The sequence below is a fragment of the Strongylocentrotus purpuratus genome, unplaced genomic scaffold, assembly GCF_000002235.5.
Source record: "Strongylocentrotus purpuratus isolate Spur 01 unplaced genomic scaffold, Spur_5.0 spur5_scaffold_5, whole genome shotgun sequence".
Classification (NCBI taxonomy): domain Eukaryota; kingdom Metazoa; phylum Echinodermata; class Echinoidea; order Camarodonta; family Strongylocentrotidae; genus Strongylocentrotus; species Strongylocentrotus purpuratus.
This window is the reverse complement of record NW_022145611.1, coordinates 30163358-30184674: the sequence shown is the minus strand read 5'-3', so window position 1 is coordinate 30184674 and position 21317 is coordinate 30163358. Positions and strand designations below refer to the sequence as shown.

Genomic DNA, 21317 nt, shown 5'->3' with positions numbered 1-21317 from the left:
ATCATGCATAAATCATTATTTCTGTTATTTTTTAAAAACGAGATTCCAAGATTATGATAACATTAAAAATTACCCTCCACTTTTTTTTTTTTAATGACACTTTTCATTTTATTCAAAGAATAATAAACGTGCATGCTATCTGTGCAGGATACTATCTGTTTTAGTCCATAATTTCTGTAGACTCAACACTTACACACACACACACACACACACACACACCACAATGCGCACACAAACACACGCTTGGAACTCACAAAATAAATGCTACAAAATAAATTGTAATCATTAATTTTGAATGTCTTCTCTAATTTATTTTCTCATTGACTTTCTATACTTAAAAAAAAAAAAAATCATTACACATCGACTAACAGTATCATATCTCATTATAATATATATTTCAGATTATCAATACGTAGCATTTGACATTGTATAATAAGAATATTTCACTTCAATAGAGAAAACTTTCAATCCAGAAGAAAGACATTATTTCTTGAACAGATATAAAGAGCAAATTTTGATTAGAGAGTAATAAGAACATAGATTAAATGAAATGAAGAAAAAGAAAGAATATAGACGTGGAAGTGATGGTGTTTGTATTGAAAAAATTGAGCTCAGTACCGTGAGACAACACAAGAAAACATGTATCTATCATTACAAAACTTAGAGATTTGAAAGACAATGTATGCTTCTAATACATTCCTCATTATTCAAGTCAAAGAATGAACACTCAACAATAATTCACAAGTTTCCACCTTTGGATTTGAGGATTACAAAGTTACAAAAATCATTTGGATAAAAAATAAAGTAATTAACATAATTATAAGGGATAGGGGATCATACCTGAATAACCAAAAATATATCTAGAGATTGAGTATGAGTGTGCTGTACAATGATGGCACAAGAGGCAAGTTTTAACTTAAGTCACATATTGATTGTTTCAAAGCATAATAAAGGATGGGAAAATGCAACTTTTCAATAACTTGGGTGGTTAAAGAAAGTTCCAGGATCATATAAAATTGATTTCTACCATTTTACATCGAGTCTGATAAAATCATGTATCAGTGTTGTCTTTTTAAATTTGGTCAAGTCTATGACAACGATCTCATTATTTCAGGCACAAGTTTGATATATAGCTACCAAACATTACAAAAGGAAAACATACATGTATGCCACTGAACATTAAAAACAGACTGATTCCAAATGAGGCTCAGACTGTAGCAAACACATAATCATATTTGATGAAACTACAGGAATGATTAGGGCATTGATTCAGCTACTCGAATATCATAAACATATCTCACAATTCATAAACATGTGTTTCTAGCTATGAAATGATTCCTAAATAATATGACAAAAAGTATCCTGATTTTGTCTTTGAAAAAAAGATCCTGGACTACTTTGTTTTACTGAAATATTCTGCAGAGTATCCATACTACAGTAGAAGCTAGTTATAAAAACACAAATGCGTTTCTGTCTATGAAATCACTCCTTAACGTATATGACAAAAAAATTCTAAATTTGGTCTTTAAAAGTCCTGACTACTTTGTACAATGCACAATACCCTACCAAGTACCTATAATGCACTAGAGTAGAATACTCATTTTAAAGAACACTGGTAAAATAACAAACCCCAGTTACAACAAGGCAATTTTGCCTGTCCCACTTCTTTGAATACTATTGTTTTTAACCCTGATATAACATATTTCAATATAACAAAAGAATTTCCTAATGGTCCCAAGGAATTTACTATGACAATAATACTTTGTTCTAATGTAGTATATATACATTCTTAATAATGTTGGTCAAGGTTATGACTACATTCACACTATTTCAGGTAGAGAGCTTTGATCGTTACCACATACCGGCTCAGCGGCTTCGTAGGTTGTAGCGAGAGTGAGGAGTGATGCGGAGGGTGATTCCATTGGGAGGGGTGAGGAAACTAAGATTACCAAGCTTGGGAGGAATCTATAACAATGGAGAAAACCAAGAACAAAGAACAAAAATAAGGGGGAGAAAGGACAGTTGTTGTCATTACCGAAATTCAAGTTGAAGAAGATGAAAATATGCAAAGTGCTACCATGAAATTTAGCAAATTATGGTGAAGTATATAATACATGAACAGCTTATAACCATGTTTTCTGTACTTGACAATGACATGTTTTTGCCATTAAGTATGATTGAAAAACAAAAAACAACAACAATTGAACAAATATGAAACAAAGAAAGATAAGAAGGAGTAAAGCAAAATACATAATAGAATGAAGATACATCAACTGTGAAGATCATTTTTGTAAAGGTATACAACTGAACAATAATAATAAAATATGTTATATAAGTCAATTTTTCGGACTAGACATATTTTAGAACATTGTCTGAAGCTAGAAGGTCAGTAACTCATCGGAACAGACAAAATCATCCTAGCTATGGCCAAACCTCACCTCTGTCTCAGGGCAAGTATCGAAACGGAACTTCTGTAGGATGCAGACCATAGCCACTTTGATCTCCAACATGGCGAATCTGACACCAATACAGGTATGTGGGCCAATACCGAATGGCAGCCATCCACACGGGTGGTTGTTCCCTCGACGATCCTTGCTGAACCTAGAATGACATCAGAATGTTAGTCTCTGTGAATATTCAGACACTTGCTTTGAACAAAAGAGAGTTTAGAACACAACATGCAAGTTGTTGAATGCAGGTGACATACCACTTGACAATAGTTTGAGAATCAAGTACTAAAACATAGAAGTGTAATATTTACCACTCTTAAATCGAAACAAGCAAAAGGATTTTATTTGGTGTTTTCATTAATTGTTCAAACTCAGTATCTAGGTAACAAAATAGTGATAATTTTATTTTCATAAAGCATATGCCAATAAACACTTGCACTTTTGGCAAGAAAAGTATAGAAACAACATAACAAAATGTTACTAATAGTTAATTTCCAGCCTTTATCAGACATTTGCAAAGGATCCTTGTAAGGCTAATTTTCTTGAGGAACATTCACACATTAGAAGAAATAGGAGACAAGAAGAAAGTAGAAATGTAAATGCTAATATATACAAAAATATCAGCAATGCATTTTACAACACAACCTTCATCTTGGTTCTGCATTTGCACAGTGATAGACTTAACTCATGCTATATCGCTATGTTTTATGAAAATTCACTCCTCATTTGCAAAATACATATTGGTTAACTTCTTGTTGACAAAAGTACTTTTTATCACATTACCTTTCAGGGTCAAAGGTCTCTGGGTCAGGCCAAAGGTCAGAATCATGTTGAAGGTTCCATATTGGAATAAAGATATATTGTCCTTTCTTGATGGTGATATTATTGTAGGTGATTTCTTTGTTGCAAACACGCTCTAGACTGGAAGAGAAATGCAAACATTTGTCCTCAGTGTATTACCATAAATTATTAAAATAATACTTGAGGGAAATCCAACCTTGATAGCAAAATACTCTAGAGGAAAAAAAAATCTTCAGAACAGTAGACTAGTGAAAGTTTGAATTTGTACAATTGTAATCACTAGGTATGCATGGGCTCTCAAAATTGACCAAAACTACAAACAGGGCATACTGATGATTATTATACATGGCAATCTGACCTTTCATCTGATACTAGAAGAGTAATTTTTGATAATGCTTTGGAAACAACCAAAATATCAGACTATATGAATAAATAAAATCTGTGGATAGCAAAGACACAAATTAAGTGATGTGCTGCACAATGATTAGCTAAAGGTTTCAACAAATCGTAATTAGGCCCTTTCATTAATTATTCTGATAAACTCAAGGAAAAAAGGTTGGGTTAAAAAATCTATGCCTATGATCATACAAAGTTGGAAAATTAAGAAAATTTAAATGGAGGACAACACTGGAATACAAAGAAAACATATCAAACAAAGCATAAATAATAGCAATAGAGCTAGAAATCTGCAAAAAACAACAACCAACTTACACTTCTCCAGGAGGATAAATCCTCATGGCTTCCATGATAACCATATTCAGATACTCCATCTTCGTTACCGTCTCAAAAGTGACATCGCTCTGAGAGGGCGCCATTTCCTTGACCTCTGCCACCAGAAGATCCTGGACATGTTGGTTGGTTGCTAAGAGATAAGAGACAAACCCTAAAGCTGTGCTGGAGGTCTCATAGCCAGCCAACAAGAAGGTTATTGACTGAAATCAGGAGAATGAGAAGGGAAAAAAGTAGAATAAAATATCATATCTAATCAACATTATGAACTAAATTGAGTAAGAGTAACTTGAAAGAAAGTTGCGATTGATTGCAAGTTGCAAAATTTGCAACTGATATTTGCAATCGATTGAACTGCACTTTCTTGCAAAGCCCCACTAGTATTATAGTCTCCTAAATTTTTTAGGATTTTGTTGGAATTAAAGTTTTAACAATAAATTTGAGTTGACTAGATCTAGCTTTAATTCTCCCCCTTCTCTCTTACTAATGGAGCGTCGCAAAAAAGTTGAGTTGCAATCAATTGCAATTTGTAATTGATTGCAAGAATTACGCTTGATTTTGGGGATTTGCAATAGATTGCATCTTTCTTGCAACGCCCTATTAGAGTGATAGGTTGTACATCAAGATGTTTCTATATCACCTTATAAACTTATGAATCATAAATCATATAATCACATGACATACCTTTATGATGAAGAGATATATAATGAGCCTGTATAGGTTTAATTCATACATTGTATATGCCTACTAATGGGTTTATGGAATATGCTAAGCGGCATACAACTGAATATCTTACTTATCCTTACATTGCCAATAATCTCCTGCCTATTGAGAGCAGTCTTCTGTTTTGGTTTCCAGCTGGTCTCCTGAGCCAAGTCTGCAATATCATCCTCAGCATCATTCATTATATTCACATCGTCATCTTCCTTATGAGCAGACATCATCAGCTCAAGGAAATCGGATTTCTGCATGGGTAGCATCAACGCAAATATGTATATTTTTTTTAATAATTTCATTCACGGTGAGAACATTTGATTAGTTGGACAAGACAACATTTGCACCTTGCAAAAGGGTTTATTCTAATCAATGAATAAATAACTAAATTAAAAAACTTATACTAATATATAGAAGTGCTATTTCTCTAACATCAGCACCAATCATAATGAATTGGGGTAGGGCTGAGGTTTGTCGGCTATTTGGTCATATATTGCCAGCTATTTTGGAGTTCTGAACACAATTTACATCAAATACGTAATTTCATTTCATATTTTGTCCGATTTAAGCTCTGGTAGGCCTTTATGGCGCTCTAGAATTTAAAGGAATTAATTCCTGCCAGGTATCCAATTATTTCACATGGCTTGAGTGTGGCAAATGTAGATAAAATGTCTTTCTAAAGGACATTAGTGCTGCGTCGGGACTCACACTGCGAACTAAATCATCCACATTGCAGTAAGGCGACATATCCACTAGACCAACACACCTGTAAAACAGACTGAACAAACAATAACATTGGCCCAAATGAGCAAGAATTTGTCAGATCGAAAGTCAGTGTGGATTCAGTTTGTGGTATAACAAACTAAACAAAAGTATTCTAAATGGCTTGTTTTTCCATGATTTTTTTTTGTTTTTGGTCGGGGGGGGGGGGGGGGGCAACATTTTCAGTTAGTTTTGACTTTGAACTCACCCCGGTATCCCCATTGGCTTGTCTGTCAGCTATTGCCTTCTCAAACACTCCCAGGAAGAACTGCTCTATATCCTTGGGCACCGACCCCAACTTGAAAAAGTTAAAAATGGGTGCAGTCCAGGGAAATAACACTACAAGGAAATAACAGGAAAGTCAAAACAAGTATAAGGTACAAAAACTTTCATTGAAATATGTCTATCACACCACATTCAAATTTGATTTGTCATTCACTTAGCAAATATAATCTCATTAGAAAATGGATGATTTTGTGCAATATGTCCCATACAATATGTTCTTTTCCACATATTTCAACCAAAAATTAAGAATTTCTTCATACCACCCTTGAATAATGGTGCTTACTCATATTACAACCATCATAGTCATAGTTATATGAAGAGATTTTCCACTCATGAAAGAGACATGGATAAATATCATATATTGAACAGGACACATTTTATGAAATCGCCCAAATATTTTTCTGAGATCCTTACGTATAATGATAAATGTTTTTTATGGTAGCAAAAACTGAAAGAAGCAAGCAAAAAATTGTGCTAGTATTATTGATATTTGAGGTAATATTTGAGGAAAGTTGTTTAAATATTTTCATAATACATATTCAACTGGTTATCTTTTCAACAACTTGCTCATAACAAGATATTCCAATAAAAACATTGGCCCGACTACACTTTTATGATTGCATTAATGATTTAATAATCAGAGGAATTTTACTCACTGGAAATGAGAAAGGCTGGGTTAGTCACATTAAAGTTGAAAATTCGCTTGGCATATTTAATGAAAGGCTCATCTTGATTGGTTTGAGAGTTGACACGTAGACCGAAGGCACACGACCCTATCACATCCATGGCATAAGGACCATACAGTCTACAAAAAATTAATATTCAAGAATGAATTAAGCAAGCTCTGCATCTGGTAATGCCGGGCACAGAATTTCTCTTCTGTTCATTGCACTTCAAAAGAAAGCGGTATGACCAAATGCATTCCAATTTAGGTAAAACTACATTTTCAATAAAATTCTTTGAAATCATACTCCTACTGAAACATGTATTCTGTAATATCAGTCATATGGAATTGCATATTATTTACCTGAAGCCTATTGACTTTATTTCTATGGTTGTACTCATTTGTATTGCTCATTCAACCAAACAAGGTCCCTTTTTGTTGCATGACACTGATCCAATATTTTGCTCCACCAATAATCTGCTGCAGGCTATAATTTGTCAAATATATATAGGGTCAGGCTTCAACTGGGTTTTAGGTTAAGTTTAGTGTTAGGGTCATAAGTTTGGAATTCAACTAGAAATAGCGTGTGAATGTTGAGCATTTGTCGCGGGAGTAAAAACAATCTTTATAACTCATGTTGCATAACCACTACTTCAAACTCAAGATAGATTCATATTAAGTACACAAATAATTTACCATATAATTGCCTTTCCTCCAATTCCTATAAAAACTCAAGGACATTTGGTCGGAGAAAGTTTGAAATTGAAAGAAAAATGTCTCTCATGCAGAGTACAAAAAAACTGCAAGTTAGTCATGGAGGTATACATACTCTTTGCATTCGATAGTTTTTCCCTCTTCTTCACGCTTGGTAAAGATATCAACAAGAACTTCAGCACATTCTCTCATCAATGGAACCATCTAAGTACAAAACAAAGAAACAAAGTGACTTCATATGAGACAGCATGAAACATTTCTTGTCATATATTTACAACAATAATCCTAATAATATAATAAAACCTTCAATGCCACTGGCAGTTTAAACCCCTAATTCAACATTGTATACTGGATTTCTACTAAAAGAAAAGTTTGTTTTTCTTCTTAGGTTTTTAAAATGGCTTGTAAGTTGCAAAAAAATAATAAAAAAGAGCAATGCCTACACCTATATTAACATGAAAAATTAAAGAAAGTATATCTAAATACAAATTCTTGTCACAAAAATATACATTTGTGATAGAAGTGGTCAAGTAGTCAAACCACCCCACTGCACAAGTTTGGCCAGGAGGGATTAGCCCGCCCTGCATGGTCACTGACAGGTGTTTTATCTCATCAAAATCAGCTTTCAGTGAACATAAGAAAAAGGGGATCATGGGGGACCAAGGTCACTGATTAGGCATTGTTTGATATATAAAGGGCGCAGTGGGGCTTTAAGAGAAAATTAATTATAGAGAAGAGAGCTCAGACTAGCTTCTTGCACTGATATATTGTATTATAATAAATGAAACCAAACAATTCACAAACAATTAAAAGAGCAAAAGTAGAACATATGACCAATTACAAATGCTGCTTACCACTATCTCATTTATAGTACATATACCTTCATCCAACCAAACTACCTCTTGCTAAAAATAATTTGTCCATACTATAGACCACTATAGTTGAAAGGTTTATCTTCAATTTGTACAGATGGAGGTAAACCCCAATTCAAGTTTTAAAGCATATATGGACAAAAGACATCAAATTAAGTGACAATACTTACACTTTTAAGCTTGACACTGGTGAAGGATGGAGAAAGGAGACTTCGAAGCTTTCTCCATCTCTCATCCTTAGCAGCCAACATACCACCCGCTAAGAGGTCCGTCTTTATAGCAGCTTCCTAAAAGTAAAGTCACAATCGAATCATCAAAATGTTGTCCTTTATGCTTCTATTTCCATTCTCCTCATTTTTTAATTAATTTTTTCTTCAGAAATTATATAATGAGAATGGCCAGAAATAGATCTGGACAGTTCAAATTAAAATGTCTGTTCAAAATTTGAATTGTGCTTTACTGAAACAGATCATGTTTATTACTTATTGACATTGGAAAAGTGAACTTCCAACATAATTAGAGTCATATGGGCTTTGCTTCTTTTTGAGGACGACCAATCTTCATCATGAAATAATAGTGTTCTGATAGCATTGAACAATTAATGGTTTTCTTTTGTGGTCATGAAATTCCCCCCTGCCTAAACAGTCTGCAAAGTTATGAATGTTTGAAATGTGAGATCACTTAATCTATGCAAATTTGGACGTGGATTAATTGTGACTTAGTCATGGACAACTCTACCATCGATCATGAAACAAAATATCATTAATGTTTCTTCTTCTCCTAAGTGCCTTCTCCCTTGTGGCACTTCTCAAAGTATATCATGAAGAGCATATTAGGTCTTCTAAGAAGAAAAGGCTTAATCGAGTCATACATGTTGTAAAAATGAAATTTTAGTCATTATTTGTTGATACAAATGGTAAAGTTGTGCGGCACTGCATCACAGTGAAATTACCAATTCAGCCAAGTAAAACTCAAAAATTTAAAAGTTCCTGTTTTTGGTATGATTTCATTTAAACTCTTACCAGTCTGCTACTCTGATTTTTCTGTTTTATTTCAGAGTAGTATTCTCTATGTTTTGATTTTCCTTCATCCTAATATCTAAATGAAAGGGGATACTACTGAACAATTTCAAGACAGAATAATACAAAACTTCACACCTGTCTATTCACAAAATGATCAAAGTCTTTCACCAGGATTTTTCTCACTACATCTGGATCTGAGACCAGCAGCGTGGGTTTCCGGAAATTGTAGACTCTGTTATAATATCAAGAAAATTGAATATTATGCACCCATTTTTCCATTGATGTAGTCAAAATAACATTTCCTATGAGGTACATGCATACAATGTCATTTGTGAGATTTTTTGTTCATGGTTGCAAAATGACATCTGAAATCATACATTTACAAATATATTGTGTAAAAAAATAATCAACTGTTACTTTTTATTTCTATTTTGTTAAACTTTTTTTTGTCATATCACTTGATTTTTGATGAAGTTTGAACAATTTCTTGTGTATTCATTCTTCAGAAAAAAAATATCCTTGACTTGCGCTTGGAAATTAACTTACCCAACGATCTTGCCATATTTCTGGAAATATTCAGCAAATCTATCGTGAAACACCTGTGGAAATTAATATTCAAATTGTTATATCCATTTGAAGTCATTTTAAGGTTGGCCTAAACAAAGATGTAAGTAAGAAAACTAATAGTAATTTGTCAAATTTGCAGATTAATCAATAGTCTATCATCTTGCTAAAGTGATCAGAAGATGCACTCTGATCAGAAAACTATGATTTTTTATGTTGTAATCAGATAAAATGTGGTCATGCATATCCATGAATAGCTACAGCTAAGTAAGTATATGTCAGGAAAGCATCTATGATAAAAGGAGTTAGTGATTTTTTTTCTTCAATTATGCTGCTTAAGTAAGTCATCTCATTCAAATTTAATGTATACCGTAACAAGATATTACCACACAGATGATTAAAAAAGACAAAAGTAAGCATCCTGTCTGTGATTATATTTTATTCATTTTTAATGTTAATCTTATGAATAAAAGCATTCATAGGACACCTATAATTTGTTTTTTAAATGAACATAATTAGAGACTGGATGGTGTTTCTAACCCATTTACTACTATACAACATGACTTGTGAAACACAACTTCATAATAATAATATTGACATTTATATAGCGCTCTTACAGACATACATGTGTATCACAGCGCTTTACAACATATTATTATTACCCCGGTCATCGGATTCAGGCTTACCCGCACACAAGGTATGCACATTCTCCACTCCCTGGGGAGCATTCCAGCCAGTCGCCATTTTACAAGCGCCACTTGCTAATCAAACCACATTAGCTTTCGCATCCTACCGGGTACCCATTTTAACACCTGGGTGGAGAGTGGCAAATGTAGATCAATGTCTTGCCAAAGGACATTAGTGCCGCGGCGGGACTTGAACCGCGGACCTTGTGATCCACAGTCCGGTGACTTATCCACTCGACCACGACACCTCTACCTCTACATAGTACTCAAAGTATATACCGGTAAAGTGTATACTAAAAAAATGCCTATAGATTTCAAAAACCCAATGATTTGAGCCCTAAATGAAACCAGGCTGCAATGCTACCCAGTGCCAATGCAGGACAATGGGAGGAGCCTTATACTCTTTATATAAAAGCTATATATACTGAAGTCTATATAAGATGTGAGAAGCTAGGGGTCCTGTCTCAACCTCTAGATGAGGTAATATACTTACAACAAACCACTCAGTAAAGTTTCCTAAGACAGGGATTGAAGGAGGACCAGGGATGCCCAACCTCTGGAAGTATGTCCTGCACCATTTGTCATATCTACATGGGAAGATATAATTGTACCAGATATTATACAAATAATGAATGGTTATGAGTTCAATAGTGCGAATATTTTCATGAGTTGAAAGATTAACATTCTATTCAACGAGGCGTCAGCCGAGTTGAATAGAATCAACGTTAATCTTTCAACGAATGAAAATATTCGCACCATTGAATGAATGAAAAACATTCATTATTTGTTTTATACAACATCGAAGAAGATCTAATAGAACGTTATCAACAAATTATGCTTTACTCCTTATATCAAAGATAAATCAAAGTTGGAGTCAAGCCTTCTCGATTACATTCAGATTGCCTGCGCGTCAGATACACGCAGGGATACGCGCGCGCACGGCTGAGAGGAACGCAGGCTGCATATAACCAAAATTGCACGGCGCATATAACCAAAAATGCACGACCGTGCAATATAACATCTATTGAATATCATGTGACCAACAATCCTCCAATCAAATGACAAGGATCCACGTAGGTGTTGTATAAAGCTTCGTAACTCATGATTATCATACTTGGTTATCACTTCTAACACAATTGATACTTGATAGCCAATTGTTTTTCTCTGGATTAAACAGTATGGTAGTTTGGAATATTGATAAACTTAAATCTACCCAATTTAAAATAGTAAAGATGCACCTGCGCATCACTTTCAAAAACATATCAAGGGCTGAAAGCCAAATATTAAGGGTATTTAACTCTTAATCTTAGCAGTACCTTTTTGGTGAGGGGTCAAAAGCTAAGTTTCATATAAGCTGGAAAGTGATAACCGGCCTACAAGCTTTGATAAATGGTGTCATTGGCCTCTCGCCAAGAAATTAAAAACGCGTGGCGCGACCCGAGGGAAATTTTGACCCCCCCCCCCCCCCCCCAAAAAAAAAAAAAAAAGTTAATTTTTTTTTTTTTTTTTTTTTTTTTTTTTTTTTAATTTAAATTTATTTTTTACAAGTATTACAAGTAATTTGATGAATTTTTAATACCATACCTGCCAACCCTTACAAATAATTCAGAATATTCTGTTTTTTGGGGATTTCTAGGACCAGAAAATCCGGAATTTTCTGATTTAAAAAAAAAAAAAAAAAAAAAAAATTGATTTTTTTTTTTTTAAGAACGCGTGGCGCTAGGTCGGGCCCATCAGGAACGCGTGGCGCGCGCGCCACGCGTTATCTGTGTACGCGAGGGCCATGAATGGTGAGTTGGGTAAACTAAAGATAGACCCCAGACAATCATGTGCTATAGGGGTACGTGCATCATTTACATCTATAGTGATTTCTTTACTGATTTCTCACACGTGCATGCAGCTGCAGTCCATCATAACACAACCAGTATGACACAACATGTAACCACGTACCAGGGATATGTGAGTTTAAAACCACCAACCGTTTAACCGTGTGCCTTATATTTTCACAAGTTATAAAAATGCGACTATGTAGTCGGGAAGTTAGTAATCGATATATATACTCACACAAAATACAAAATGATGCAGCAAAATATCAATATAAGTGTGGTAAACATTTTGCTACTAATCGTCCGTAGGCTACTCGCCAGAGTTTAGTTGAGAATTTAGTTGTATGTTGATTGAAACCAGACTGCAGCTGCAAACAGTGCAAGTGAGGTGTTCGAAGGGGTCCGTTCGAAGGATATACATCGCGCCGATCATAATTTTTGGATGAAGGATTGGCCACGCCCACAACATATGGTTCACACCAGCAGTGATATGAATGTTTGCGCACCTATCGTTGTGAAATACAAATAGAGAATAGCAATTCCTTTTATGGTCAAAATATTTCCCTGTACAACTGAACTTTGACTTTGATGCCTTCGCCATTCCGTGAATTATATAATAATTATGATTTATCAAACAATGCACAAATCTGAAAAGTTTCCCCGGCCTGTTCAGTGTTCACGATATGCCGATCAGCAAATGGGTATCTCGATCAGTCGTATCAGTAATTGTTTCTTTTTTTGAATAACGCGGGCTCTTAACATTATCGCTTAAATATCATGATCATAAATCATACTCAACAGAAGAAAATAAAAAATATATGTATAGCCAATGTTTCGCCAATGCGTTGGATCTTTCCTCTCTTCTGAATTCATTACAAAAAAATGTCGGTTAATAATTGGATCATTTGTTCACTTGTTCAGTTTGAAACGGCCGGGGAGCTGGATGGAGAGATATATATATATCTCCCTCAGCCCTTACTAAAAAGTAATGTTTCCACCGAAACTGAAGTTTACCTCTTAGTCGAGCAATTTCAACACTATATCTCAAAATGGTGCTAAAATGATTTGTGTAACAAAAATAATCGTCTTCTCCTGCATGGAAACATATTGAGAGGGAAGCTAGGAGCTCCCTCTCTTCGCCCTTTTCTTTCCTTCTCCCTCCCGCCCCCCCCCCCCCCCTCTTCTTTAAATGTATCTTTCTTTTTTCCCCTTTCCCTCTGTACTCATTCTTTCTCTATCCAGCTCTCTCTCTCACACATGTACGCACACACACACACATTCTCTGTATCTCTCTCCCTCTTCCACCCACACACACTTTCTCCTTTTCCGTCGCTCTCTCTCTCCCTCTTTCATCCACACACACGCACATACACTATGAACATGACTGACAAAGAAAGCGGACAAAATATACAGTTCCTCAGGTAGACAAAGGAACATCCCTTCACTGCTATTATGTAAAAATGTGTAGAACAGGTGTCACTTGCATATTCACCTTTTTACATAATACCAGTGAAGGGATGTTCCTTTGTCTACCTGAGGAACTGTATATTTTGTCCGCTTTCTTTGTCCATCATATTCATAGTGATACTTCTCCTCCTTTTCTCTCTCATCCACACCTGGCCACACTTACACCTACTAAATTTCTCCTCTCTCTCTCGAACCCACATACACAAATACCCCCTCTCTTTCTCAATCACAAAATGAGGGCATGTAATACAATCAGTTAAATAAAAAGTCAAGTTCTGACTTATGATTTCCTTAATCAACATCTCCATACCATTCACTTTCTCAAATACTAAATATTACTTATAGAAAACATTCAAAGAAAGCATACCGTACAAATAATCAATGCAGAAACAGGAATTGTTTCAAATAGCACCTAAATGGATGTGTTTCATTTTATTGACAATGTATTTCTCAAATTGTTCACATACACTACTAAAAGATAAAAATGCAGTATGTGTTAATACTTGTTGGCATTATGTGTATTGGTCGCAAATAGAAGTAAGAACAAAAGTGAGAACATCAATAGAAATTTGAGAATTACAAATTCATTACTGATTCTGACTTCACGATATATTACTATTAACGTTGGGGTGAACTATTGTTTCTTGGTGCTTAACATACAAGTATGGCTTTACACAGGGCCACATAACATTGTTCATGTAAAAATACTTTATTTCACAGCCAGCACTTACTGTTTATATTACATTAAAATGTGAGAGTCAACTTGAAATAAAAGTTTGAATAGTGGCCAAATCAGTATAATGTATAAAACTAGAAGAGATTGAAATACAAAGCTGAATAAAAAAAAATAACACTAAAAATTTTAACTGCAAATACAGGGTGAATACCATCAAAGTAAATAACTGAATGAATATACTTTTATGTATGGTTCACATTTTGATACATGATAAATTGGATTACATAAAGTTGTTAAACCAACCCCACTTTAAAATCAATAAACATGCTGTATATGTGTGGCTATAAATAGAGAGCTTATTAAAAATGTGAAAGACTTACAATTACACTCTACAGTCAGAAGAAAGACAGGGATTTGAAAGATATTTCAATGCTATTACATACTAAGGGCCTGGTTTCTATCTCTGTAGGCAAGAATTTCACTTGCTAGACATGATGAATAAGTAAAATTTGCCACTCGATTTCTCTGATATCTTGATTTTATTACAGCTCTAAAAAAATATCAATTGAAGCTATTGGTCATATAATTATCAAAAGCTTGATTGTAAACCAATACAAAAAGTAAAATACAGACCATTATTAGCATTCATTGTGAATCTCTAAACAAACTGTTCTTAACATGTTATGTTCTTGTCATGCTTATATATATATATATATATATATATATCTGATACTATTATGACGCTGAAGGCAGTCTGTATGTAGCATTACTGTTCTTTTACACTTTGATGTTAATTGCATAAAAATTCCCAATCTAAATGTTAGTATTGTAAAAACGAGAGGCTGCATCAGTTTCTGTAGCACAGACAAGCATAACTTACCTACTAGATAAGATTGCTGTTCATATTGTCTAAAATACTTCATAAGAATCAACATCAGCTCAATGTACGATAGGTTAAAAAAAAGTTGCATAGTAATTGTTAAGTACTGTATGAAAGCATGTCTGTCTATTGAGGTAAGCTTCTGATCTTTGAAGGCACTTACTGTGACTAAGGCTGTGACTTATTCAATACGTTTGTTTTTTTGTCACAGCAATTTAACACAAGAAGAAGAAGAGCTTTAACAATGTTTCACTAGCAGCATTTCAATTGCAAGTAGGATATTTTTGACAAAGATTAAAAAGGCACCAGTGATATAAAACTGAAGGCTAAAATATACACAATGGACATACCTGAAGATTAAATGCATGAAGAAAAGAGCCAATATACATTCAAGTTACACAACACAAACTAACATTCTACATAGCTATTATACAAGATTGACAGAACAGAATTTTCTCTTGGTAAAAGAGAAAATCAGATTTCTAGGCACCATTAGTCGACAAAGCATCTCCATGGAGACGAGAGTCTGATGACCTCCACAGCAAAGGAACAACAAGCGGCACCAAGCGAACTTGATCACGTGTTGCAACAATCTAGATGGAGATCTGGTATGGTGATACAAATACAGTAAAAAAAAATATTAAAAAAGGAAAAATATGTTACTACTGGAATGAGTAAATTTTACTTTGCTCATCAGACTGGAAATTACATTTTGAATAAAATCTTAAACCCAGGGTCAGTTATAATCATTGAGTAAAATTGAAGCCTATGTGTGTATGATATTTTCACCAGATGGATTTGTTTTCAACAAAATTCTGAAATTTCCATCATGTATAATCTCACATCAGTCAAAACTGAAATATTGTTAATAATTTGGGTCTACACAATCATGAATTGAGGGTGTGTGTGAAATATATTTTTGAATAATTCAAAGTTTCTCTTAATTTTCAGCATGAAGGACTTTGATCTCCCTAACAATGGAAAGAGCAGACATGCAAATAGAGAGAGTGAACACTTGAGAACCAAACAAACATGGACTTTAGACCAAAGTTGAAGTCATACTGAGTTAACAATGAAAAATTACTCAGTATGTCAACAAAGGACCTTGCCATATAAGGTCATCGCTCAACTCGTAGGAGAGTGAAGTGCCACTCAGAGGTCATTGTGTATGATAAAGACCAATAGAGATGACAAACATACTGCAGATTGACAGGACTAAAACTGATCTCCTTTTATTTGTTTGGATCTTTCTTTCAATCACACTTGTAGAAATCTCCAAATAAAAATAAGCACTATTTCATAGAATTGTTGAATAATTCATCAACTTGTCACATCTTTTGAGCAAACTGTTATAGCTAGTTTGAGAATTAAACAGCTTTCATAGAGCTTTTAACCTTTCTGGTTGTAGACAAATGCTGTTTTTGTGATATTTAATTTGACATTAACTACCCTTGACTCTAAATATGTGACAATGGGTTTGCATACAATATGGATGCCCTTCTCGTCATACTTATTTCACTGTTCTGATAAACTTTAGGTAAAAATATGATTTCAAAGTTTTATAGTTTGGATAAACTATAATAATAATAATAAAAACATTACTTATAAAGTGCTTACCACCAAAGTCTCTAAGCGCTATAACAAACAAAATAGACTGATAAACAATTACATATTAAACAAAACAAAAAAGTGCAAATAAACCTACAAATGAGGGTAGAACACATACCATAACAGTTTTGCATTGGAATGCCAGAGTTTTCAAGAAATCACATATTTCATGCTGATATAAGAAAACACTGATGCTCTTTTTATCTTGTGTTATGGTTATTGATCATTTTCCTTTTTCACGAATATCACATGGACGCAATTGTTTACTACATTACAATATCAAATTCTGTGCACGTTGATAAATCCTAATTTAACCAAATACATATAATTCCAAAACTAGACCAGTGTACCTGACAAAATATATTATTCTTTCAACTACCCAAGATAATTTGCATTACATTAAATCTACCCACTGTACACACATTCAATTAAATCAACCAGATTTGTTTAGTATCATAAAATTATTACCCCGACTGTAGCTGAGCCGCCATTATAGGGCGGTACTAATTAAGCATCCAAGGAATTTCTTCCAGATACTCATTTACTTTATGTGAGTGGACAGTAACAGATGTAGATTAATGTCTTGCCACAAGACATTAGTGTCTTGAATAAGGTTTGAAGAAAAAGTGATTGTGCAAGGACAACACAGTGACCCCAGATACATTACTTACATTTAGTTGCAGGGGATATCATTGGGTGCGAGGGCGTTAGGGCAGACACACGTAGCTCTAACCCCTGGGGCTGGTAGGCACAGGTTCCTGCATCCGCCATTCTCATATGCACAACGATTGTTACCTACAAATAAATGGTGAAAAGGATTACTACTTATCTTGGATTCAAACAGGAACTTTGAAACTATTCATCTGTTACATTTAGGTACAAAGCAATCGTTACCTGAAAATAACAGGTGGAAAAGGTGTAGGTTTGAAGTCATATTATCGTGGGTTTGTACAAGGACAGTGACACTATTCATCCAATAGTAAGTCTTTATCAATCTTCTTGACCAAACAGGTCTCGCACTTAGGTAGCACATTGATCATTCAACATATCTGATCATATATTACTTTAATACACCCTCCTTATGGCGTTGGAAAGAAAATTAAGCAACTCTCAGCACAATGTCACAATAATCAAGTAAAAATATATCCACCGAATCAAAGAGTTCAAAAGGGCTTCATAAAATATTGCTCCTTATTTGCAAAGATTTGTGCAACAAGGCCTTGACTTGATGAATTTCGTGTGTACAATTATATAATTTAAGAGTTTGCCACTATTCTCTCGAGGCCGCTATCGATTTGAAGCCTACCGCCCATGATGGCGGTCTCCTGCATTTTCTGTAATTTATCTTTTTTCATTGAAAAATATTTGTGTTTGTATGCATTTTATTTACGGTAATGTACTAAAAATTTATAATTATGTAAAATGAAGATATAATTGTTATTTTATGTATATGTTATATTCTATTTTGAAAACACAGAAATAAAAACAAACAAACAAACAAATGCAACAATATATATTTGTGGTTTTATTGATGTGAAAGGTTAGATGCGTACCATCAGTGCATTGTGTAACAGCAGCGATACCGTAAGTCCTTCCATTGCCTCCCCGTGGTAGAGCAAGGGACTGGACCTCACCTCCATTCTTGTTGATGAATTGGATGTTGGACCTGTCATCACAAAGGAATATAATGAAATTAATAATGATGATGATGATGACGATGAACTACTACTATTACTACTAATAAAGATAACAATATTTCCAACAACAATAGTAATAATGTTAATATGAAGAAAGAGGCGGAGGAGGAGGAGGAGGAGGAGGAGGAGGAGGAGGAGGAGGAGGAGGAGGAGGAGGAGGAGGAGACAAATAGACAAATAGGGAGACAACCGTTATACTACAAATGTAGGGGTATATCTGTAAGGCTACTTACGTTTGCCAGTCTGTCCAATACAGGTTATTACCCAATGAAGCCAGACCAAATGGATACTGAGCAGGACGGTACACTGGGTAACGTGAAAGTGGATCACCATCAAGATTCATGCACTCAACCTTCTGTGTGCCTGAAAATATTAATCCATGAATCATTGTGATGATAAATTTTCCATTTTCGGGGGAGGGGTAAAAAAAAAAACAGTGAGAGTGATTTAAAATGACTTCCTTCCATTGTTCAGTTGAAAAATTACAAAAATCATGCATTAATCTGTACTGATATTAGTGTATTTATCTGATAAGTGCAGTAATAAATTTCAGGGTAAAATTAATAAATTTTGGGGTGAAATTAAATGATTTACCCCACTTAGTCATATCAGTGTATTGGTCTGTTAAACAAATGACAAAGAGTTATGCTTTAATCTATAATATTTTTTCTTGCATATAACACTTTTTGTACTACCAGGTATTGTAAACCTCAAATGTCACAGCAATTACCACTGACAAACTGTTAAAGATCAAGCAATCAACATTAACTGTGTATTAATTTTACTTTACAGCTGTTTAGATAGATTCCAAGTGAAAGTATAAACACTCAAAAGTCTTACCAGCATCTGCCCAGCAAAGAAGCTGTGAGACCAGATCGATAGTGAGACCATTGGGCATGATAAGATCTTCATCCAAAAAGACAGCACGCCCGCTACCGTCCATACCAGACACCTCGATCCTTGGGTAGCTACGGTCCCAATCAACCCAATACAAGTACCTGTAGGATGAAACATCAAATGTGGTCATTATTTCAATATTCATGAATAGAGGATGAAGGACTTGTTTTAGACTAGATGAAATAGACTGAAATCATCAGCAAATGGTCTGAAATAAAAGAGGTCTGTGAATAGTGGTACATGTATAAGTCATTCTCTTCTAGATTTAAGAAATTAATTAGAAAGTTCATAATATCCCAAATGATAATGCCAATATGAAAATTGGATGTGAGAGTATACAGATGGATTTATTCTAACTGTCATCTAATAGTATTTAAGACAAAGCAGCAACATTGATTTTCATATACCAGTATCTAATTTATACATAACTAAAGAGATACATTTATATAAACGTATATATTCTATACACATGTATAACATATATTCATGTCTAAAAATACAATATCATAATAAGATAAATGATAACATCACATATATCACTGTAATGCAAATCAATCAATAGATCATACAAGCATAACTGTGACTTGCAATAGCATAACCGTTGTCAAATGAGATCAATTGCATTCTCTGAAGCATAATACCATTCCCTCGAGGTCAAAGAATAGAAATATAAGTCCTACCCTCCAACTGGATCTATGACGATGGCTCTAGGATTGACAAGATCCGTATCAAATAGCACATGTCTGTTGGTTCCGTCAAGATTAGCAACCTCAATGCGATCAAAACCAGAGTCTGTCCAGTACAGATTACGGCTGAGATGATCGACAGCTACACCTTCTGGGCTGCTCAAACCTGCATAGAGAGAGAGAGAGAGAGGATGGGAATGGTTATGACAACGTAGCAAGGCCATCCCCATTAACATGAAACATACAGGTAATCAAATTATATACCATTCTTTAAGTTTGTGTTGACACTACTAAAGACACTTTGATATAGTTCACTTGTTATGAGGCATAAGGAAATTCCAAAATATGGATGCACAGACATTTTAGAAGTAAAATGAATCAATTCTAGAAAACTTAATTTTTGAGATTGTCAATCATACACATCATAATAAGGAAGATTATATCGACATGACTCTCCTGTATATATGGTTGCCTAAACTTTTGATTAAAAGAAACATACCCCAACTGATCATTATAACAAAAAGCTTTGGATAACTATATCTGAAAACATCAACATGAAATACTAATCATTTTTGAGACAACTAGAAAGGGCATTCTAAATTTCTGTACTTTCTTGTTAACATTTTTATAATGTTAACAAATGTTTACTCATCTCAACAGGTGCTTAGATACAGAATAATTTTACAACATAAATGAAAGCATTTACATAAATACACACCCGCTACAAATCCAACACTAGCACTTTCCTTAGCTTGACGAATATAATCTACAATCTGAGCTTTTTAATAGGTTCCTCACATTTCACCCTGTATAACCTACTATTCAATACAATTAATTTTGACGTCTTTACAAAGAATTGATTATATAATGTGATACTTTTAGTATATTTCATATTATTTTCTAGGTTTGTCAATTATGTGAATTCTATTTTGTGAAACAAGAAACAATATAAAAACTTGAAAAAACTTGAAAAAAAACTTTAGGTTACTTGTGTTGACGACCACACTGACATCCCTGCCATCCAGCGATGCCTTCATGATAGCCCTGCCAGAGATATCAGTCCAATAGACGTACTCATGACGGCAATCATAGCCCAGTCCCACCACTGTCTGACGGCTCTTCATGTAGACCTTGTTTCCTGCGCTACCATCACGGGGCAGGTTCATCACAGACATACCCTGCCCGAACACCAGGGAACCATCAGCCTCAGGAAGCGCTAGCAACATAAAAAGAAGAAAAAAAGGTTATAATATTCATTTTTTGCAAAAGGTAGGCATGAAATGGTAAAGTCTATGCAAACTTGCACTTTCCTGCCTC

The 21317-nt window shown here is 34.4% G+C and overlaps 2 protein-coding genes across 2 annotated transcripts in view; both read right to left on the bottom strand.

Moving 5' to 3' along the window:
• Nucleotides 1–289: 289 nt before the first annotated feature.
• Nucleotides 290–12466, bottom strand: LOC586711 (cytochrome P450 3A9). Its single transcript, XM_030999265.1, has 13 exons — nucleotides 12328–12466; nucleotides 10757–10850; nucleotides 9560–9612; nucleotides 9149–9245; nucleotides 8162–8278; nucleotides 7235–7323; nucleotides 6398–6546; nucleotides 5665–5795; nucleotides 4787–4945; nucleotides 3963–4183; nucleotides 3234–3371; nucleotides 2439–2601; nucleotides 290–1965 (listed from the first exon to the last, which is right to left on the bottom strand). The coding sequence occupies exons 1-13, from the start codon at nucleotides 12375–12377 to the stop codon at nucleotides 1867–1869; spliced, it is 1560 nt and encodes a 519-aa protein (XP_030855125.1). The 5' UTR covers nucleotides 12378–12466; the 3' UTR covers nucleotides 290–1866.
• A 1486-nt stretch (nucleotides 12467–13952) lies between these two features.
• LOC586685 (nidogen-1) overlaps nucleotides 13953–21317 on the bottom strand; it is a 34668-nt gene continuing 27303 nt past the window's right edge. Inside the window, exons 17-23 of the mRNA XM_786457.5 lie at nucleotides 20989–21216; nucleotides 19995–20166; nucleotides 19258–19415; nucleotides 18651–18780; nucleotides 18274–18386; nucleotides 17392–17515; nucleotides 13953–15717 (exon numbers count right to left, since the gene is read on the bottom strand). Coding sequence (XP_791550.3) covers nucleotides 17394–17515; nucleotides 18274–18386; nucleotides 18651–18780; nucleotides 19258–19415; nucleotides 19995–20166; nucleotides 20989–21216 — 923 coding nt within the window. The 3' untranslated portion in view covers nucleotides 13953–15717; nucleotides 17392–17393. The remainder of the gene's footprint in view (nucleotides 15718–17391; nucleotides 17516–18273; nucleotides 18387–18650; nucleotides 18781–19257; nucleotides 19416–19994; nucleotides 20167–20988; nucleotides 21217–21317) is intronic.